General features: G+C 37.0%; 1 protein-coding gene across 2 annotated transcripts in view; it reads right to left on the bottom strand.

Annotated features, from left to right (window-relative positions):
- NUP107 (nucleoporin 107) overlaps positions 1-21,466 on the bottom strand; it is a 50,775-nt gene that overhangs the window by 14,541 nt on the left and 14,768 nt on the right. For both annotated transcript variants that reach the window (XM_058308407.2, XM_058308408.2), the window contains exons 9-14: positions 13,500-13,571; positions 13,009-13,097; positions 4,726-4,804; positions 3,066-3,179; positions 727-817; positions 497-573 (exon numbers count right to left, since the gene is read on the bottom strand). In XM_058308407.2, the coding sequence (XP_058164390.1) occupies positions 497-573; positions 727-817; positions 3,066-3,179; positions 4,726-4,804; positions 13,009-13,097; positions 13,500-13,571 (522 nt within the window). The remainder of the gene's footprint in view (positions 1-496; positions 574-726; positions 818-3,065; positions 3,180-4,725; positions 4,805-13,008; positions 13,098-13,499; positions 13,572-21,466) is intronic.

Raw genomic sequence — 21,466 nt, 5'->3', positions numbered from 1 at the left:
CCTTGTGGGATTTTTGGTGCAGTTTTGCAGTGTGATTTTTAGGAATGCTTATGTTGGGTTTTAACAGAATTGACTGTTAAGTGTTCTGTTCCACCCTGGTGGACCTACATTCTCTTGAGTTCACCATCTATGTATTGTTTTACCTTCACCCTACCTAAAATTCTTTCCTCTTTTTTCACACCTAACAATCTGAATTCTACTAATTTTTAAAAGTTCAACTCAGTTCTCTCTCCTGGGAAGCCAGCTTTAGCCCAGTGCTTTTTTTCTGAACTCATTTGGTACCTTCTTTGCATTTTTGCCTCTAAGTGTCTATTAATGAATGAATAATTCTGATTAGCAGGTAAGCATGTCTACCCCAATTCCTCAATTTGATTGGAAGTTCTTTAAAAACAGGAACTTTAGGATTACACTAATCTGAACATTTCACAGCACCTGAGCAGCTTTTCAATAAGAGTAAAAAGTCAGTATGAGAAAATATTCTATTATTATATCTTACATCTTCTGCCATTCTCCAACAACATATTTTCCAAATGCATCTATATGGATTTCCTTCCACAGGTTCTAATTCTGTTCCTACAAAACAGTAAAAGAAATAAAATCTATAATTATTAAAATGAGACCTTACCTCAACCATTTCTGAAAAGATAAGGTATACTTCAAAAAGAGTGGCATTGAGACCTAAAAATCTTTTATCCCCATCTCTTGGAATAAAACCTACTAACACACCTCCATTCACATTAGGGTCATGATACAGTTTCCAGCCTTCAAGTGTTGCAGCTCTCCATGCCTGACCACAACGTTTACACAGTCGCTGTGCCTTTTTAAACAAGAAAGAAGAGTTAGTCAATAAAGAATAACCATAAACAAATAACCATATTTAACAGGATTAAGTAAGTCATGGCACATAAATCACAAAGGATGACATAGGCAACTAGCAGTGGCATTCTACTTTACCAACATATGTATGTCTTTCTGTGGTCTCTGCATTCTTCTTTTCTTTTTTAAGTAATTCCTTTCCTCTTTGATTTTGGGCTTACCAACAGGATCCCACGGTGCCCACTGTCATTTAATTCTTCTAGAGACAAATAGGGCTATAAAGGTTGATAACCCCTGATTTTACGTAAAAGTATTACAAAGACATTGCTAGTCTTTATAATAACAATGGTGCTTTTGTCCATATCGTGCAGTAATATTTCTTTATGTTCGATATGACCAATAAGATGGGCTTGCTATACCAGGGAGAAAGATATATGTTTGTTTTCCCAGCATCTCTTTAGGGAACTACCTCTTCCCCATTCTTAGTTTATATGGCTTGGATGAACTCCAGGGAAATCTAGGGTTAGGCAATTCATACACCAAGAATCACCCCCAGAACTCCTGTTGGAGGACACACAATCCATTTGCTGGCACATCAGGAGTGGCTTTCTGAGAAGCCACAGGTCAGAGCCCAAGGTCTGGGAAAGAGACAGTATCTAAGTGACGTCTTTCGAGTCCCTATATCCTGCTGTGTCTAAAGTCATATATAGGGAAGCAGATTTGGCCCAATGGATAGGGTTTCCGCCTACCACATGGGAGGTCCGCGGTTCAAACCCCGGGCCTCCTGATCCATGTGATGAGCTGGCCCATGCGCAGTGCTGATGAACGCAAGGAGTGCCATGTCACACAGGGGTGTCCCCCGCGTAGGGGAGCCCCACACTCAAGGAGTGCGACCTGTAAGGAAAGCTGCCCAGTGCGAAAAAAGTGCAGCCTGCCCAGGAATGGTGCTGCACACATGGAGAGCTGACACAGCAAGGTGACACAACAAAATGAGACACAGATTCTGGATGCCGCTGACAACAATACAAGTGGACACAGAAGGACACACAGCAAATGGACACAGAGAGCAGACAACTGGGGGGGGGAGGGGAGAGAGAAATAAATAAAAAATAAATCTTTAATAAATAAATAAAGTCAGATATAACCCTTTGCTTTTTCCATTTCCACGAACCAATCAATTCTCCCCTTGTAAGCTTAAATATTTTGAGTTGGGTCATTTGAACCTAAGGAGAGCTATGTGGTAACAGGAAAATTATTTTGATACGTTGTCCAAGAGAGGCATGATAAAAACTGAATATATACTACGATTATAACTACATTTTTACAAAAAGCATGTACAAAAGAAAAACGGCCGTAAGTAAATACAACAATACACTATCTGTTGGAATGTAATTACAGTGGGACCTTTAGAGTTTCCATTTTCCAAGCCTCTAGTAATGTGAGCATATCTTTGTTTTCTCTTTTTAAAAACAATCCCTTTTTTCAACCATAGTGATTCCTAGTATCTTGCACATTACCTGGAAAAATAGCTGGGACTTAAAAAATTTTCTGAATAATGAATGGTGTTAAGTTTTCTTAATTAAAAAATAAGAATGATGATAGACTTCCTACTATTGGAAATTACTTAATATATGCTAATTATTTATAATAGAGAAACAATAACAAATAACACTTTAAACTAACATACATCAATCTAAAGAACATCACCAAGAGTACTGCAAAATAACTACAATATGATACCCAAAGCTTGAAGCTCCTACATATCAGTCTCATGTGAAGAGTCAAAAAAGCCATCCAGTAAACTAACTAGATACTTAATTTTCTACATACAAGGTCTTAACTATCTAAGGGAGATTACTTTTTAAAGAAGTAAGGTTAAAAGGGAGATGTCTGAAGGGTACCATAGCTTTCAAGTGCCTAAGAAGTGTCACCTGTAAGAGCAATTAGGATTAGGCTTATTCCCAATCTTGAATATCAGAACTAGAAATAACAAGGATATGCCTAGGGTATACAGTACAATATAGGGAGGAAAGCTTGACTTCCTATAAATAATTTTCTAATTAGAGTTGTGCCAAATTAAAGTGGACGGCTTTCTAAGAAAACATGTTTCTTATCACTGAAAATGTTCAAACACAGAAATACTGTGAAAAGGATTCTCGCATTGAGGCACATAAGTGGCCATAGAGATCCTTTCCAACTTAAAGAGTCTATGATTTTTAAAATTAGACAAGCAGGTATATATGATTCACCTCTTCAGTCATCCCAGCACGGATTAGAGTGAAAAGGTATTTGAGTAATCTGACTTCATCTTCTCTGTCCAGATCATCAAGGTGCATTTTCTGTCGTATAGGAGCATCAGGGTCCTATTTAAAAAAAAAAAAAGCAGCCAACTATAAATCCACTGTGCCCACATACGTTTTAAACATCATTATGAGGAGATAAATCTATTTTTAGTTTATATACTGAAATAAAATCATCTATAATTTAATGAAGTAATGAATGAAAGTGTCACAAGTATTCCAAAAAGCAATGTAACTACATGCTGGCCCACTCAAAAGACTCCACTGGCCCTTAAAAATACATGTTTAGTTCAGGCAATGTGGAAGCACTCCTAGCCCAACCCAGCCAGGTAACTCTTGCAATACTAGCCATTATACAAGATGACTTGAACTTTACTCTGTTAGAGCAGCTACACGGCCAAGTTAATTCCAAATAGAATTAGACACAAATGGATATGAACACAGAGGAGAAACTGAAGGAATCCCTATATATCCTGTGCCTACAAAGTATTCAGCAAATACTTCTGAGAACATATGAGAAAAGAACCTGTTAAGTAACCACTATGAGATTAATGCCACATAAAAGATATCAATGACCAATAAAAAATTTTAAAAACGGATTTCTTCTAAAGAGTTGCCCAAAAAAACCCCAAAAACCCTCAAAACACTTAAAACAGTTATTTCTACTTACTACCTTTCAAGGTAGAAAGAAATGTAATTTCAAACACCCAAGATCATATAGTGTCCTCCATTCACTTGTAAATAGTGCACATGATCTACATGAATTTCAAATGAAAAACTATTTTAATGTGACCAAAGAAATTGAAGATAAAATATTTAAAAATATGAATATCAATCCAGAAAATGGAATGCATAATAGGTCAAGTGGCTATTTTCACATAAAATTTTGCAGACAATGAGTTTAAGAAGTTTTCAAAATAAATGAGCAACTTTTTTATCATTTCATTTTGGAACACAGCCTCCTCTTGGCAAAAGGAAATCACTTTCTAGATGTTAAGAGTAAATGATTTTCAGCTGTTGCTTTGCTAGAGGGTAATTTAGCTATGTTTATTTCATGCTCTTCTAGTGGTTCCTCAACAATTTTCATCAAAAACCGTCTTTGTTTCCAAATGAAATTTAATGGATTTTTCAACTTCTACTTATTTCTCCCAATTCTCCACTATAAATATTTAATTTATATGCCCCATTCCATCACAAAGTTCTATTCCTTCATGTTTACAATAGATTCTTATTCTTTTCAAATCCACCAACTGTTATTCCTGCAAACTTTCTAACCTGAAGCTATTTCACAAGGCTTCATCCTACCCCCCTGCATTCTATATAAAAGAGCTTTCATAGTTCACTACCTTATAGTTGAAGAGCTCAAACATTGCTTAAGACCAAAATTAACTAGTATATAATTTCTATACTTTATAATTACAACTCACAGGCCATGCACATGTTCAAATATATCCCATCAAATTCAAATGCAATTTAATTGTTTAGAGTTAAATTCAATGTGTACAAACCTTTGGGAAACTAAAACAAAGAACCAAGGAAAGAACACTCTCAGCCTTTAAAAAACAATCACGTAAGTTTGAAGACAACTTTCATTTTACAGAACACTTACCAGTTCAGTGACAAGAGGACGGACAGTTCCTATATAAGAAGTTAGTTTTCGCTGTTTCAAGGTATGCAGAGTATTTTCCCTGGGAGAAAAAGCAAGTACCATATTTTTTAAAAGGAGCAATTTTAATAGATCCACTAAAATCAAATCAAGTCAAAGAAAAAAAGACTACAAACTCAAGAAACCATGCAAAAATCCTTAATACAAAAGGGCAGCTTAGCTATTTTAGAATGACAATTCCCCCCAACATTTATTACAAAACTTTTAAAGCATATAGCAAGGTTGAAAGAATTTTACAGCTACCACCTAGATTCTATTAATATTTTACTATACTTGCTTATTACATTACCTATCTAGTCCTCCATCTATCTATTCATTCATTTTAATTTTTTGATGCACTGCCTAAAAATTTCAGCATGCATACTGTGTACATATTGATAGAAAATTCACATGCAAATAGACATCTCTACGACTGGAGACTTCAACACACAACTCACATCACTAGATAAAAAAACTAATCAGAAGATAAACAAGGAAATAGAGAACTTGAACAATATGATAAACGAGTTAGACCTAGCAGACACATAGAAAGTTACACCCAAAGTCAGTGGGTTATATGTTTTACTCAAGTACCCATGGATCTTTCTCCAGAATAAACCACGTTAGGTCACAATGCAACTCCAAATAAATATAAAAAGACTGATATATTATACAAAGCACCTTCTCAGATCAGAATGGAATGAAACTGGAAATTAATAATAGACAGGAAAGAAGTAAATTCGTAAATGTGTGGAGGCTGAACAACACTCCTAAATAATCAGTGGGTCAAAGAACTAACTGCAAATGAAATCAGTAAATATATTGCAACAAATGAAAAGGAGAACACAATTTATCAACACTTATGAATACAGCGAAGGCAGGCTTGAGAGAAAAATTTATAGTCCTAAAATGCCTATATTAAAAAAGAAGAGCTAAAATCAAAGATCTAACTGAACAACTGGAGAAAATACAAAATGAACAGCAAACCAATCCAGCAAGCAGAAGGAAAGAAATAATAAAGATTAAAGTAAAAATAAATGAAATTGAGAACAAAAAAAGGCAATAAAGAAAAATCAACAAAACCAAAAGCTGGGTCTTTGAGAAGATGAATAAAATTGACAAACCCCTAGAGAGAAGACGCAAATAAGCACAATCAGGAATGAAAGGGGGAAAGTTACAACTGACCCCACAGAAATAAAAAGGATTACTAAGAGGATATTATGAGAAACTGTATGCCAACAAACTAGACAATCTAGATGAACTGGACAAATTGCTAGAAATATACAAACAACTCACATTGACTGTACAAGAAATACAAGCACTTAACAAACAAATCACATGTAAAGAGATTGAATCCGTCATAAAAAATCTCCCAACAAAGAAAAGTTCAGGACCACATGGCTTCACAGGTGAATTCTACCATGCATTCAGAAAAGAATTAACACCAATCCTATTTAAATTCTTCCAAAAAATTAAGAGGAGGGGAAATCACCCAAGACATTTTATGCGGCCAACATCACCCTAATACCAAAGCCACATAAAGACACTACAAAAAAAGAAAATTACAGATAAATTTCTCTAATGAATATAGATGCAAAAATTCTCAACAAAATATCTGAAACTTGAATACAACAGCCTATCAACAGACTTGTACATCACAACCAAGTGGGATTTATTCCAGGTATGCAAGGATGGTTCAACATAAGAAAATCAATCAACATAATATATCACATTAATAAACTGAAGGAAAAAAAACCAGATGACTATCTTGATCGATTCAGAAAAGGCATCTGACAAAATCCAGCATCTTTTCCAGATAAAAATACCTCAAAAATAAGAATAGAAGGAAAATCCCTCAATATGATCAAAAGGCATATATAAAAACCTACAGTCAACATCATACTCAATTGGGAAAGGTTGAAAGCTTTCCCTCTAAGATCAGGAACAAGATAAGGATGTCCACTACCACCATCGTTATTCAACATTGTACTAGAAGTTCTGGCTGGAGCAATTAGACAGGGATCCAAATAGGAAAGGAGGAATAAAACTCTTACTGTTTGTGTAGAACATGATCTTATATTAGAAAATTCCAAAATGTCTACAACAATGATACTTGAGTTAATAAGTGAGTTCAGTAAAGTGGCAGACGACAGGATCAACATGCAAAAATCAGTTATGTTTTTGTACACGAGATTTGAAAAATATAAGTAGAAATCAGGGGGGAAAATTCCATTTACAATAGCAAGAAAAAGACTCAAATATACCCACGAATCAATTTAACCAAAGAAGTATAGGACTTATATGCAGAAAACTACAAAACAATGCTAAAAGAAATCAAAGAATAACTAAACTGAAAGACATTTCATGTTCATGGATTAGAAGACTAAATATCATGAAGATGTCTACCCTGCCCAAACTGACTTATGGATTCAATACAATACCGATCAAAATTCCAACAGCCTACTTTACAGAAAAAGAAAAGGCAATTATCGAATTATTTAGAAGGTAAAGTGCACCCAAATGGTGAAAAGCGTTCTAAAAAAGAAGAGTGACATGGGAGGAATTTCACTGCCTGATCTTGAAACTTTACAAAACTAAAGTAGTCAAAACAGCATGGTACTGGCATAAAGAGAGACACATTGATCAGTGGAATAGAACAGAGAGTCCAGAAATAAATGTTTACCTCTATAATCAACTAGTTTTTGACAAACCTACCAAGTCCATGTTAACAGAAAAAAACAGTCTCTTCAACAAATGGTGTTGGGAGAACTGGATATCTATAACCAAAAGAACAAAAGAGGTACCCTATCTCACTCCCTATACATGAATCAACTCAAAATGGATCAAAGACCTAAACATAAAAGCCAGGACCATAAAACCACTAGAAGTAAATGTAGGGAAACATCTTAAAGACCTTGTGGAATGTGGTGGTTTCTTGGACCTTATACCCAAAGCACATGCAACGAAAGAAAAAAATAGATAAATGGGACCTCCTCAAAATCAAACACTTTTGCACCACACAAGACTTTGACAAAAGGGTGAAAAGGCAGCAAATGCAATGCAAGAAAATATTTGGAAATCACATGTCAGATAAGGGTTTAATATCCATGATATATATAAAGAAATGTTACAACTCAACAATATAAACACAAACAACCTGTATTAGTCAGCCAAAGGGGTGCTGATGCAAAACACCAGAACTGGTTGGTTTTTATAAAGGGTATTTAACAGGCCATAAAGCATAAGTTACTTCCCTCTCACTAAAGTCTACTTTTATGTGTTGGAACAAGATGGCTGCTGATGTCTGTGAGGGTTCAGGCTTCCTAGGTTCCTCCCTCCCAAGGTCTTACTTCTCTCTGGGTTCAAGGTTCCTTTCTTCCTGGGCTTGCTTCTCTTTCCTCTGTGTGCCTACTTCCCAGGGCACCAGGGTAAGACTTTAGCATCAAACTCCAACATTAAGAACCCTCGCATCAAAAGCTCCTACTCTGCCTTTGCCATGCCTTTTATCTGTGAGTTCCCACCCATCAAGGGATGAGCACTCAAGGCCTTAATGATGTGGCCCAATCAAAGCCCTAATCATAACTTAATTATGCCCAGTAATAGACCAGATTACAAACATAGTCCAGTATCTATTTTTGGAATTCATAACTATATCAAACTGCTACACACCATAATTAAAAAATGGGCAAAAGACTTGAATAGACATTTGTCCAAAGAAAAAACACAAATGGCACAAAAACACATGAAATATGTTCAACATCACAAATGATGAGGAAAATGCAAATCAAAATTACAATAAAATATCATTTCACACCTACCAGAATGGCCACTATTAAAAAGACAGAGAACTGTAAGTAAGGAGAGGATGTGGAGAGATAGGAACCCTTATTCACTGTTGGTGGGAAAGCAGAATGGTATAGCCACTGTGGAGGACTGTTTGACAGTTCCTAAAGAATTTGAATACAGATACACCACATGACTCTGTAATATCACTAGTGGGTATATACCAAGAACTGAGAGCAGAGACACAAACAGACATGTGCACAACGACATTCACAGCGGCATTATTCATAATTGCTAAAAGCTGGAAACAATTCAGGTGTCCATCAACTGATGAATGGATAAACTGTGGTGTATTCACATGACAGGTTATGCAGCTGTAAGAAGAAATGAAGTCATAAATCACATGACAACATGGATGAACCTGAAGGACATTATGTTGAGTAAAGCAAGCCAGACACAAAAGGAAAAACACTATATGATATGGCCTACTATGAACTATTGTTGTAATATATTGTGTAACATATTATATGATTCCATGTATATAAAATGTAAACACAAATCAATTTGTAAAGATGAAATAAGATTAGTGGTTATGTTGTGCTAGGGAAGGCATGCTAAGTGGTACAGTTTTTTTTGGAGTAATGAAAATTCTAAAGTTCTTTGTGGTGGTGAATGCACAACTTTGGCTTAAAAGCCATTGATTATTTGGCACAACAATGGCTTAAAAGCCATTGATTATACACTTTGGATAGATAACATGGTATATGAATATATCTCAATAAAACTGCTTAATTAGTAAATAAGTAATTGTGCAAGAATAGCAGCCATGTACAATAGGGGAAACAGACTGAAAGGTGAAGAATTTTTTTTTTTTTAATTAACCTACATTTTAATTTAGGTGATTGTATTTTTTTTCCTTCCCCTCCCCCTCTCCTACCCTGGTGTTTTGGCTGTGTCCATTCACTGTGTGATCTTCTGTATCTATTTCTCTTTTTTGTCTTCTCTTTTCATCTTTCTCCTCTAGGATTCACCAGGATTCGATCCTGGAGACCTCTGACGTGGAGAGAGGTTCCCTATCAATTTTATCACCTCGGTTCCTGGTCTCTGCTACACTTCACCTTGACTCTCCCTTTCATCTCTTTTTTGTTGCATCATCATCTTGCTGCGTGACTCACTTGTGTGGGCACTGGCTCACTGCGCAGGCATTTGGCTTGCGCCATGCAGGCACGGGCTCACCATGTGGGCACTCACATAGGCACTCGACTCATCACGAAGGCTTGGCTCACCGCGTGGGCACTGGCTCACCATGCAGGCACTAATGTCGGAACTTGGCTCAGCATGCAGGCACTCAGCTCACCACGCAGGCACTCGGTACGCTGCATAGGCACTCACGTGGGCACTTGACCCACCACATGGGCACTCGGCTTGCTGCGCAGGCACCCACATGGACACTTGTCTTGCTGTGAGGGCTCTCGGCTAAACACACAGACGTTTAGCTTGCCATGCAGGCACTGGCTTGCCACATAGGCACACTTTCTCTTCTTTTTTACCAGGAGGCCCCAGGGATTGAACTTGGGTTCTCCCATATGGTAGGTGGAGGCCTTATCACTTGAGCCACATCTGCTTCCCTTGTTTTTATTATTTTTATTATTGTTGAAATAGTGAAAATACTCTAATCATGACTGAAGTGATGAATGAACAACTATGTGATTATACCAAATACCATTCATTATACACTTTGGAGGAACTGTATGCTTTATTATGTGTCAACAGAATTGATCTGTTTAGAAAAAATTTAAAAAATTATGTACAATGAAATGCACAAACTTCATATGTACATATGCTGAGTTTTGTCAAATACTACTCCTGTGTAACTAAAATCCCTATCATGATATAGAAAATTACCATTACTCTGGAAAGTTCTTCTAAATTCCTTTCCAGTCAATCCCCATTTCTATTCCCTATAAGGCAACCACTGTTCTGATTATCTGTCTTTGAGTATTTCATGTAAACAGAATCATATAGTTTGTATTGTTTTGTGTAAGGCTTATTTAATTCAAAATATAGTTTTTCACATTTACCTATGTTGCTATGTATGCAATAATTCATTTCTTTCCATCACTGAGAAGTATTTCATTATTCAACTATCTTCCAACCACGGTCTACATTATAGTTTCATTTTGCACTGCACAATTTTATAGGTTTTGATAAAATGTATAATGGCCTGTATCCATCATTACAATGTCATACAGGACAATTCTAATGTCCCCAAAATGCCCATGTTAGAACTATTTTCCCTTCTCCCTCCCCTGAAAACCTCTGGTGACCACTGTTTATATATCTACTTTATAAGTTCTTCCATTACTAGAATAATAATAAGTCTACTTTGGTCCACAGTTGCATTCCCCACTTATGTTTGTTCATTCCTCAATCTTGAGAATTAGGGATGGTGATGCCCACTCTGCTTTTGATTGATTTCCAAATATTTTCTCCCATTGAGTAGGAAGCCTTCTCCAGCCCTAAAATGGCTCCCTTGTCTTTATGCTCACTATGCCTGCTCATTGTCTCTGCTTGTGTCTGTTCAACCTCCATGTGGGAGGTGGTTGCCCAACTGCTTAAACCACATCTGCTCCTGCTCTTTTTGTCTGCTCATTTTATCACCTCATTGCATCTGCTTATCATCTTTAGGAGGCACTGGGAACCAAACCTGGTACCTCCCATGTGGGAGGTAGGTGGGTGCCCAACTGCTTGAGCCACACTGGCTCCCAAGTAGACTGCCTTTTTACCCTCTTCACAAAGCCCTTTGATGTGAAGTGTTTAATTTTGAGGAGGTCCCATTTATTAATATCTACTTTTTCTTTTGTTGCTCATGCTTTGGGTATAAAGTTTAAGAGTCCCCCACCTACTACAAAGTCTTGTAGATGTTGCCCTTCATTATCTTCTAGTTATTTCATGGTCCTGGCTTTTATGTTTAGATCTTTGATCCATTTGAACTTGATTCCTGTATAGGGAGGGAGACATAGGTCCTCTTTCATTCTTTTGGTTATGGATATCCAGTTCTCCCAGCACCATTCAGTGATGTGACTGTTCTGTCCCAGAAAATCGCTAGACCCTTTCCCAAAATGGTTGTACCATTTTGCATTCCCTCTTATAAGGTATGAGATTTCCAGTTGCTCTATAACCTTGTCAACATTTGGTGGTGTCAGTCTTTAATTTCTGCCATTCTGGTGAATGTATAGTGGTACATTATTGTGGTTTTACTTTTACTTGGTATTTCTCAGATGCCTAATGATGTTATGTGCTTTTTAAAAGCCTTTATTGTCTATTTGCATTCGTCATGTGTCTCTTCAGAGCTGTAGGGTTTTATGACTCCTGGATTTAAGTTTTTTTTTCATGCATATGTTGTGAGAATATTTTCTTCCAGTCTGTAACTGCCACCTATTCATTTTCTTAATGGTGTCTTTTAACAAGACGTTTCTTATTTTGTTGAGGTCAAGTCAGTCCGAAACGTACTTTTCTGATTATTGCTTTTTATCACCAAAGAAAAATTTGCCTACCCCCAAGTTACAAAGATATCCTACTATGTTTTTTCCTAAAAGCTTTAGGTTTTAGTTTTAACATTTACGATTATAATCCACCTTGAATTTATTGTTGAGTATGGTCTGAATAAGGTTTAAGGTTATCTTCTTCCACATAGATATGCAGTTTTTTTTTAGCACAATTTGTTGGAAAGACATTCCCTTTCCCATTGGATCATTTTGTTGGCTTTCTTGAAAACCAAATTTTTCAAACTTTGAAATCAATTGTTTTCTGACTTCTAGGTCCTACAATAATTTAGAAGTATTTAAGGATGTAGGGAAAAGCAATTAAAACATGGAAGGAGTATGTTCTTAATGACCAAATTACAATTATTCAGAAAAAGAAGGTGATTGAAAATATCAAATAGACTATAACACTTTTTATTCTCAAAGTTTCCCATCATACTTAGAATCCAAAATCTAGCTCTCTCCAATCTCATTTCCTATCATTCTTTTTCTTGCTGTATTCACAGGTCTACTTGAGCAAGTACTTTCTCAGTACTTGTTCCTACCTAGAACACTTGTCCCCCCCCCCAGATTTTTTCATGACTTGCTTTTTATTTCTTAAAAGCCTCTTAATACCTGTTACTTCCTCAGAGAGGCCTTTCCTGACTACTTCTTCTATTTAAAGTAATACCCATTGTCATCCTTTGCTCCCTTTTTTTTTCCTAAAGCTGTTTTCACCTGACAGGATATATATTTCTTTATTTGTGCCTAACTCTCTTAAACAATTTAAAATTCCTTAAAGGTAGGGTTTTTATCTATTTTACTCACTGATTGAATAGTACCTGGCAAATAGTAAGAACTGAATAAATATATGTTGAATGATGAATGAACAAAACCAAGGTTAAGTGGCTTCAAGAATAAAGGTTTAATTTTCACTTACCAATATACTGATTTTGCATAAAACTCAATATTATCAGAAAAATCTCCAATTTCATCTTTGGCAATGCTCTCCAACCAATCTACCACCAGCTAGGAAAGAAATAAATGGTTTAAGTATTAACTACAAGATCTATTAGGGTTTTACCTAAAGTGGTACCTACTACCCTTAATTCAAAAAAATCATTCTGATTTAAAAAATATCAAGCAACAATTTTTAAATTACTACCTTTATTTTTAAAAATAAACATTAAGGCACAAGATAGACATTTTCTTAGGAATGGTAGTCTTGAATAGGTTATTTCTGGAAATATGAGAGCTATTATTTTAAAACCAAAGAACAAGATTCTCAATTCCTTTTAATTATATGCAAAAAAGTATGACAGAAAAAATTAAGGAAAAAATGTTAAAAAAAAAAACACGACTTCTCTTCTATGTATGCCATTTACTCTTCCTTCACATTTCATTAAAAATATTTAAAAATTCTAATCATACCTGAGTTTGTCGGACAAGTGACTCTCTCTGAAATAATGCTTCCACAACTGTCTTTTCACTGGCATTAAAAGCCTGTTTAAAAAAATACATAGACACTTAAAGGACAGAAGAATGGAAGGAAAAGAGGATACTCTAAGAATATCATTTCATGTCCACAGAGAAAATGTGGAATGGGTGTGGGAACGGTAGCCATAGGGGCTGCTGGGTGTGGGGAACGGGAGGAAGAGATGAGATGTGGAGGCGTTTTCGGGACGTGGAGTCGTCCTGGATAGTGCTTCACGGACAATTACGGGACACTGTAGATCCCCCCAGGGCCCACTGGATGGAACGTGAGAGAGTCTGGGCTATGATGTGGACCATTGACTATGGGGTGCAGTGATGCTCAGAGATGAACTTACCAGGTGCAATGGATGTATCACGATGATGGGAGAGAGTGTTGCTGTGGCGGGAGTGGGGGGCGGGGGCGGTGGGGTTGAATGGGACCTCATATATTTTTTTAATTGTAATTAAAAATAATAATAATAAATAAATATTAAAAAAATAAAAAATAAATAAAAAAAAAAAAAAAAAAAAAAAAGAATATCATTTCAAAAGAAAGTGTGTAAAAGTGAATTTGAACTATATATTTAACTACTAAAACAGGAACACTTCCCTACATAGCAAATCTGAATATATAACTTGAAACAATATTTATAGAAAAAAATTTAAATTGCCAGATCAATTTACAACTTCTACTACCTAATATAATTATTTTACTATACTTGGAATTTAAACACTATTTCCAAAAATCCATTTATAATAGAAACTAAAAGAATCAAATATTTAGGAATAAACTTAAAGATATAAAGGACTTGTCCACAGAAAACTACAGAACATTGCTAAAAGCAATCAAAGCAAATCTAAATAAATGGAAGGTCATTCTGTTCTCCTGGATTGGAAGACTTAAAACTAACATTGTTAAGATGTCAATTCTACCCAAATTGATTTACAGATTCAAAAACAATCCCAATAAAAATTCCATTAGCCTTTTTTGCAGAAATGGAAAAGCTAATTAGCAAATTTATTTGGAAGGGCAAGGGGCCCTGGCTAGTCAAAACATCTTGAAAAAGAAAAACAAAGTTGGAAGACTCATACTATCCAACTTTAAAGAACACTACAAAGCTACAACGGTCAATATAGCATGGCAATGGCACAAGCAGAGTCATACTGACCAATGGAATCTAAGAATTCAGAAATAGACCCACACATCTACAGCCAACTGATATTTGACAAGGCTGCAAAGTCCACCCAACTAGGACAGAACAGTCTCTTCAACAATGGTCCTGGGTGAAAGAATGAAAGAGGACTCTCACCTTATACCATATACAAAAATCAACTCAAAAATGAAAAAAAAAAAAAAAATCAACTTGCAATGGATCAAGGACCTAAATATAAGAACCTGGACCAGAAAACTCTTAGAAGAAAATGTAGGAAAGCACCTTCAAGGTCCTGTGGTAGGCAATGGTTTCATAAACTTTACACTCAAAGCACGAGCAACAAAAGAAAAATGAGATAAATGGAACTTCCTCAAAATTAAAAATCTATGTTCTTCAAAGGAGTTTGTCAAGAAAGTAAAAAGGCAACCTACTCAATGGGAGAAAATATTTGGAAATCATATATCTGATAAGGGTCTAATATTCACTATATATAAAGAAAAGTCTTACAACTCAATAGTAAAAAGATAAGCAACCCAATTTAAAAATAGGCAAAGGATTTGAATAGACATTTTTTCCAGAGGAAATACAATGGCTAAGAAGCACATGAAAAGATGCTCAATATCACTGGCTATTACAGAAATGCAAATCAAAACCACAATGAGATTATCATTTCAAACCTACTAGACTGGCCCCCTTTAAAAAAAACCAAAACTACAAGTGTAAGAGAGGATGTGGAGAAATAGGCATATTCATTCACTTCTGGTGCAGCCACTGCAGAAGACAATGTGGCGGTTCCTCAGGTAGCTAAATATAGAATTGCCATTTGCACCAGCAATCTCACTACTAGGTATATACCCAGAAGAATTGAAAGCAGGGACATGAACATATATATGCACATCAGTGTTCATAGTGGCACTATGCACAATTCCTGAAAGATGGAATTAACCCAAATGCTCATCAACAGACGAATGGATAAACAAAATGTATATGCATATGATGAAATATTATTCAGTTGTAAGAAGAAATGAAATATTGACACATGCAACATTGTAGATGGGCCTCGCAGACCTTATGTTGAGAGAGAGAAGTCAGGCCCAGAAGGAAAAATATTGTATGATCTCACTAATATGAACTAATTACAATAAGCAAACTCACAGAGATAGAATCTAGAAGATAGGTGACCAGGAGATAGAATGTGAATAGAGAACAGGGAGCTGATGCTTAATCTGTACAGAACTTATAATCAGGTTGATTGTATTGGTTTGGGGGTGAACAGAGATGATGGTAGTGCGATATTGTGAATGTAGGTGGCGGTGCTGATGTATGCATGTGAGCATGGTCAAAGGGGGAGGTTTTGGGTCATATATGTTACTAGGAGGAAAGTCGGAGGATAAAACTTGGGTTGCAGTGAAACCTGTGGTGAGCAAGGATTGGGGCTAATTATAATAGAAATATAAGAACTTTTTTTAGGATCTAAAACAAAAGTACGTCACTAGTACCGTGTGTTAATAATAGGGTGTTATTTGAGGAAAAATGCACTTAAAGCAAAATATGGGCCATAGTTAGCAGTAACATCTTAACATTCTTACATCAAATGTAAGAGGTACTGCACTAATGTTTAAAGTGTCAATAACAGGGAGGGTTTGGGAAGGTTGCATATTTTATTATTAGAAAAATGTCATATGTCACAGAAACAACCAAATTTCCCTTTAAGTTATACTGTTTTACACAGTCCAGTTGTCTAGATAGACAGGGCCTTTTAAACAGCCTGAATGTAATATAGCTACATACTTCTATGGGATATAAATGTAGCCTGGTGGCCATAGGTATGTTTTCTGGGTAAAGGCCTGCATAGTAGCTAACAATATATTAAACTTCCCTCATGGGGAAGTCCTACTACTTTCCCAAAGAAGATGGCCAGAAGCTCTTCTTGCCTAATAAAGGGAAACAGACTAATAAGCCAAAGACCTTAATGATTACACTTATGAACGTTATTCCTGTAATAATGACACTAAGCTTAATTCTAATGAATGCCTAAGAGTCGCCTCCTAAAAACCTCCCTTTCCTCAAACGTGGCCTTTCTTTAAGCCAAACACTGCAAATAAACTCACTACCTTTCCCCTGCCCCCAATATGGGATCTGTCTCCCAGGTATAAGCCTCCATGGCACCAAGGAATTATTACCAAGTGTTAATCAGTGATACATTTAAATAAAGACCTGGATTAAAGGGAGAAATATTAGTTTTTACGGTCAAGGGATTTCAGAGTCAAGAGGTCATTCCAGAACCGGACATTGTAAATCCTCACAGGGCCTACATGATGGAATAGAGGAGAGTATGGGCCATGATGTGAACCAATGTATATGAGGTGCAGAGGTGCCCAAAGATGTACTTACCAAATCCAATGGATGTGTCATGATGATGGGAACGAGTGTTGTTGGGGGGGCGGAGAGGGGGGGTGGGGGGGGTGGGGTTGAATGGGACCTCACATATATATTTTTAATGTAATATTATTACAAAGTCAATAAAAAATAAAAAAATTAAAAAAAAAAAAAAAAAAAAAAAAAAAAAAGAGGTCATTCCAGAGGTTATGCTTATGCAGTTTTCAGCCAGACACCACAAAATGTCACAGTAAACAAAGCCACAAACGAAAGTGCTCCTGAGAGCCCTAGGGACATCCAGACACCATAGGCAAGCCACATGGCAACATGAATCAACATCCTCTCAGCAGGCTCTATCTGGGAATATATGAAAGCTATTTCCCCAATGTAACATACTTATACTTATATATGAATCCCCTAATCATGATTCTTCTATTTTTTTTTTATTTGAACCTATAATTTTCAATTTACTTGTTAAGTATATTTCTCAGAGACTTAAAGTCTTAGGATTGTTCCTATGCTGGTGGATCCCTGAAACCCAGCAGATATGTAGCCAACTCCTACTCTCTATCTTTACGCTGTCCTGGTCAAATATCAAAACTATGATGATGGACCAGCCCCAGTCCAAAGGAAGGAGTATCTTTAATTATAAGCAAAAGAATTCTATTCTTCTACCCCATAATATCTACCTCTCTTCTTGGCCTGAAGTAATCCAGGGTGGACATCATCCCAAATCTCACAAGATTGAGAAATGATGAAAACAGAAGGAGTGTAACTAAAGCAGATTTAATGTTATTACAGTTAGTGTAGTCTGTTAACTGACATGTAACATTGATGTAAAAAATAAAATTTAAAAAGAAAAAAAATCGATTTCCCCCAAGATGTTGTTTTAAGGATAAAATAAATAATAAACCCCAAAAATATCATAATTTAAGAATGGGAATGGCGACTAGAAAGACACAGGACTCTCCTTTCCCAGAAAAAGAGCTAGAAGACATGCCAAAATGGCCTGGAAAAAAGTCTTCTAGGGTTTAGGACACCAGATGAAGGTTGCACATTGCTCAGAAGAGAGAGGGACAAAGGAAAAGAATCACAACAGTAAAACTATGACTGAAAATCAGCAGCTGCTACTGTGGGCATACCATGCTCCCCCACACTCACTTTAGAATTCTCAGGTCTCTGGGCCAGCTACAAAGGGGGTGCCAAGGATCCACCCACCCAGGAAAGGTGAGAGATTGGGACCCAGCCTAAGACTAACTCAGCTTTTGACCCACAAATTTGGTCAGCCTTCAAGGTGGGGTGGGGCTGCACCACTCTTTACCCTGGGAGACTAAAGAGATCCAGCCCTCTCTACCTCCCTCTCTTCTATTCTAATTGGGACTGATTGTTGAGGATGGACCTCCCCAGGAAAGGGGAGAGGGACACAGCCTAAGGCTGGCTCAGCTTTTGACCCACAATTTTGGTCTGTTATGTCCCAGGAGCCCTTCCAGGCTCGGTGGGACCACACCATTGTTTGCCTTGGGAGCAAGCTCCAGACTAAAGAGATCCAGGACTAAAGAGATCTGACCCTCCCAATCTCCCTCTCTACTAACCGGGACTGATTGTTGAGGACATAGGTGAGTGGAATTATTTCCTTCAAGGAAAAAGGAAGGGGGTTGCCAAGGAAGGCTGGAGAACCCCCTCTGAGAAAGTTTGAATTACAAGGCTCTTAGCCTCCAGACAGGATCCTCTATCACACTATTGCAACAAACACTCAGACCAAGCTTTGAGCTAAGAGGGCTGCCAAAAAGCACCATCTGCCAGCAGACCAAGGAAGTGCACATGAGAAAAGTAAAAGAAAATAAGTATGAGGTGCTTTTTCCAGCCTTAATAGCCTCCCTTTCTAAGGTGCTAGGAAGTGGGTCTGGAAGCCATTACTGGGTCTAGAGCCCAGTTTTGAGCAACCAACACGGATAATACTAATGATCCAAGTTGAACTAAGTATCACAGAATAGCAGTAACTAACAGCCTCCTAAACTAAATCCCCATGAAAGAAAGAGAAATTGAACATCTGAGTAAACTACCATCCTAATCAGATGCCTAGACATCAGCAAAAAATTAACAGCCATACTAAGAAAATGGAAGACATGGCCCAAGAAAGGGAATATATGAAAGCCACAGAAGAGATTCAGGATTTGAGAAAAATAAATAAAGAGGCATACAAATTTCTAAAGTCAAATTAATGACTTGAAAGACAATATGGCTAAAGAGATAAGTGACTTCAAGAAAACACTTATTGAGCACAAAAAAGAATTTGAAATCTTGAATAGAAAAGTAACAGAGCTCATGGGAATGAAAGACACAATAGGTGAGATATAAAATACATCAGAGGCAAACAACAGCAGACTCGAAATGACGGAAGAAAATAAGTGATACCGAAGACAGAACAGCTGAAGTTGAAGAGGGAAAAGAACAGAGAGAGAAAAGAATGGAAAAACTTGAGCAGCAGCTCAGGGAGTTGAATGATAATATGAAACACAACAATATACATGTCATGGGAGTTACAGAAGGAGATGAGAGAGCAAAAGGGGCAGAAAGAGTATTTGAGGAAATAATAGCTGAACATTTCCCAACACTCACGGAAGAAATGGAAGCAAAGCATACCACAATAAGAATAAATGTGAACAGACACACTCCAAGACATATACTACTTAGAATGTCAAAGATAAAGAGAAAATTTTAGGAGCAATAAGGGAGAAGCAAACCATCATATACAAGGGATGCCCTGTATGACTGAGTGTAAATTTCACATCAGAAACTATGGAGGCAAGACGACAGTGGGATAATAAATACAATTAGGATAATGAAAAACTGCCACACAAGAATTATCTAGGAAAACTGTCCTTCAAATATGAAGACAAGTATAAGATATACACAAACAGAAACTCAAGAGAGTTGTTAAAAAAAAATCTACCTTGCAGGAAATATTAAAGTCTTACAGCCTGAAAGAAAATGACAGGACAGAGAGGCTTTGAGCAGAGTGTAGAAGAAAGAATAGAAGGGAAAACCAAAAGAGTGAGACAGAAGAAAATAAGATATGACATATAGAAACTAAAAAATAAAATGGAAGTAAACAATGCATTTACAGTGATATCATTGAATGTGAATGGACTAAACTCTCCAGTCAAAACACAGGCTGACAGAATGGATAAAAAACATGAGCCATTCATATGCTACTTACAAGAGACTCACCTTAGACTCAGGGATACAAACCAGCTGAAAGTGAAATGATGGAAAAAGATACTCTAAGCAAATAGTAACCAAAAGAAGAGCAGGGGTAGTGGTAATAATATCAGACAAAACAGATTTGAAATGCAAAAAGGTTGAGATACAGAAGGCCATTACATATTAGTAAAAGGGAAAATCTGTCAGGAAGAAATAACATAAATATCTAGGCACCTAACTAGGATGCTCCAAAATATGTGAAGCATGAAGCCAAACTCAGCATGTACATGTGTTGCCTTCCCCCTAGCATGGGACATGACTCCTGGGGATGAGCTTCCCCTGGCACTGAGGGATTACTACCAAGTACCAGCTGATGATGTAACTAGAAAATGACCTTGAATAAAAGGGTCAACTCAGACCAGCAGAATATCTCAGTCTACATATAACACCAGGAGTTAAAAATGCTTTTTGACCTGAATAAAAGGGGGAAATGGAAAGGACAAATGAGTTTATATGGCAATGAGTCTCCAAAAAGAGCTGGGAGGTTATCAGAGGGGTTGTCCTTATGCACACCTCAGCAGAGTCCCAGAGACAGATAAAGTAGATACAACCTCAGGTATTGGTTCTTCTGAGGGCGACAGAGACCCATAGGTTCTATGGTCATGGCAGATGGAGTTCAGTGCCATCTCAGTTGGCCCTACTTTGGAGTTTGTGTTTCTGTGTGATGGAGCTGGACTCAGATGTGATCTTTGTTCACAAGCCTCTCCTGTTACTTTTACCAGATCTGTAGTTGGCGCTGGGATTTAGTGTATACCCAGGGGACTTGAATCTCTGAATTGACCATGTGATTGCCAGGCCCTGAGCCTCAACAGACTTGCAACTCCTACACTCTGGTTTATTGGACTTACACCACTCATCTAACAAGGAGGTGAAGAAGGTCAACCACCACACCAGGGAGCCAAGACTGCCTACAACTGAAAGCAGGAGAATTGCATTCAGCATCCATGGAATCTAAGCCCCCTCTTGATATACATGTGGAGTGGACACAACCATTCCACAGACCACAGGATGGAGGAACAGAGTATGGATTAGAGTGGACTTACTGATATTCTATTCATGAACTATTGTGATTAGTAATCGAAGAAAATGTGGCATTGGTGTGGAGAAAGTGGCCATGGTGGCTTCTGG

Source organism: Dasypus novemcinctus, chromosome 12 (genome assembly GCF_030445035.2).
Source record: "Dasypus novemcinctus isolate mDasNov1 chromosome 12, mDasNov1.1.hap2, whole genome shotgun sequence".
NCBI lineage: Eukaryota > Metazoa > Chordata > Mammalia > Cingulata > Dasypodidae > Dasypus > Dasypus novemcinctus.
The sequence above is the reverse complement of the archived record's forward strand: the minus strand, read 5'-3'. Positions and strand labels throughout refer to the sequence as shown.